The 833-nt window shown below is 47.9% G+C and overlaps 1 protein-coding gene across 1 annotated transcript in view; it reads left to right on the top strand.

Moving 5' to 3' along the window:
* LOC112461759 (leucine-rich repeat extensin-like protein 3) overlaps window positions 1–805 on the top strand; it is a gene marked incomplete at both ends in the record, with an annotated part of 6097 nt that extends 5292 nt beyond the window's left edge. Inside the window, 2 exons of the mRNA XM_025027141.1 lie at window positions 291–490; window positions 573–805. Coding sequence (XP_024882909.1) covers window positions 291–490; window positions 573–805 — 433 coding nt within the window. The remainder of the gene's footprint in view (window positions 1–290; window positions 491–572) is intronic.
* Between the last annotated feature and the right edge of the window lie 28 nt (window positions 806–833).

Raw genomic sequence — 833 nt, 5'->3', positions numbered from 1 at the left:
CAGGCCGATCATTAAATACTGATCCTAATAAATAAATTCTAATATGCATTTAACTCATATTCGCAGTTATGCTTTCGGCGGAGACTTTAGAAAGTAACCTATCGAATTACTAGAATTTTAGTATTCACGAAAATGTCATACATTATCAGATCATTTTGAAAAAATAACAAGGGATAAAATCAATTATAAGCACATTTATTTATAGTTTAGGATATATATTAACATAAAATCTTATCAAAATTTGAATTATACGTTTTTCATTTTTTCGTCCAATATCCGGTTTTTGATAGATTCGCCCCACTATGCGCCGGGAACGCCGGGGTACGTACTGGCGCCTCCGTACGTGCCCGCTCCATCACCGGTTGCAGCATCAACAGCCGGGGTTTCAGCACCGACAACGGCCCCGGGTTTAGAACCGACACCGACACCGACCCCGGCTCTGGCACCGCCTCCGCTACCGCCAAAAAAAGAGTGCTACGCTAATCAAAAAGTAAGTACGCACATATATGTATATATATAAAATATATATATATATATATTTCTTGTTTTAGCAAATAAATAAAATTGTACAGAAAGCGGTCCAAAAGGAGCGGCGCAAGAAAGGTGCTCCCAGATATGCGCCACCGCCGGGGTACGTTCCGGCACCAGTACCAACACCGGGGTACATATCGGCGTCTACGCCGGGGTACGTGGGGGCGCCAACACCGGGGTACGTGCCTGCTCCACTGCCGGGGTATGTGCCCGCTCCACCGCCGGGGTACGTGCCCGCTCCACCGCCGGGGTACCTGCCCGCTCCACCGCCGGGGTACGTGCCCGCTCCACCGCCGGGGTAC

Source organism: Temnothorax curvispinosus, unplaced genomic scaffold (genome assembly GCF_003070985.1).
Source record: "Temnothorax curvispinosus isolate PA1 unplaced genomic scaffold, ASM307098v1 QBEX01001254.1, whole genome shotgun sequence".
Classification (NCBI taxonomy): Eukaryota; Metazoa; Arthropoda; class Insecta; order Hymenoptera; family Formicidae; genus Temnothorax; species Temnothorax curvispinosus.
This window is presented reverse-complemented; position numbering and strand designations above follow the sequence as displayed.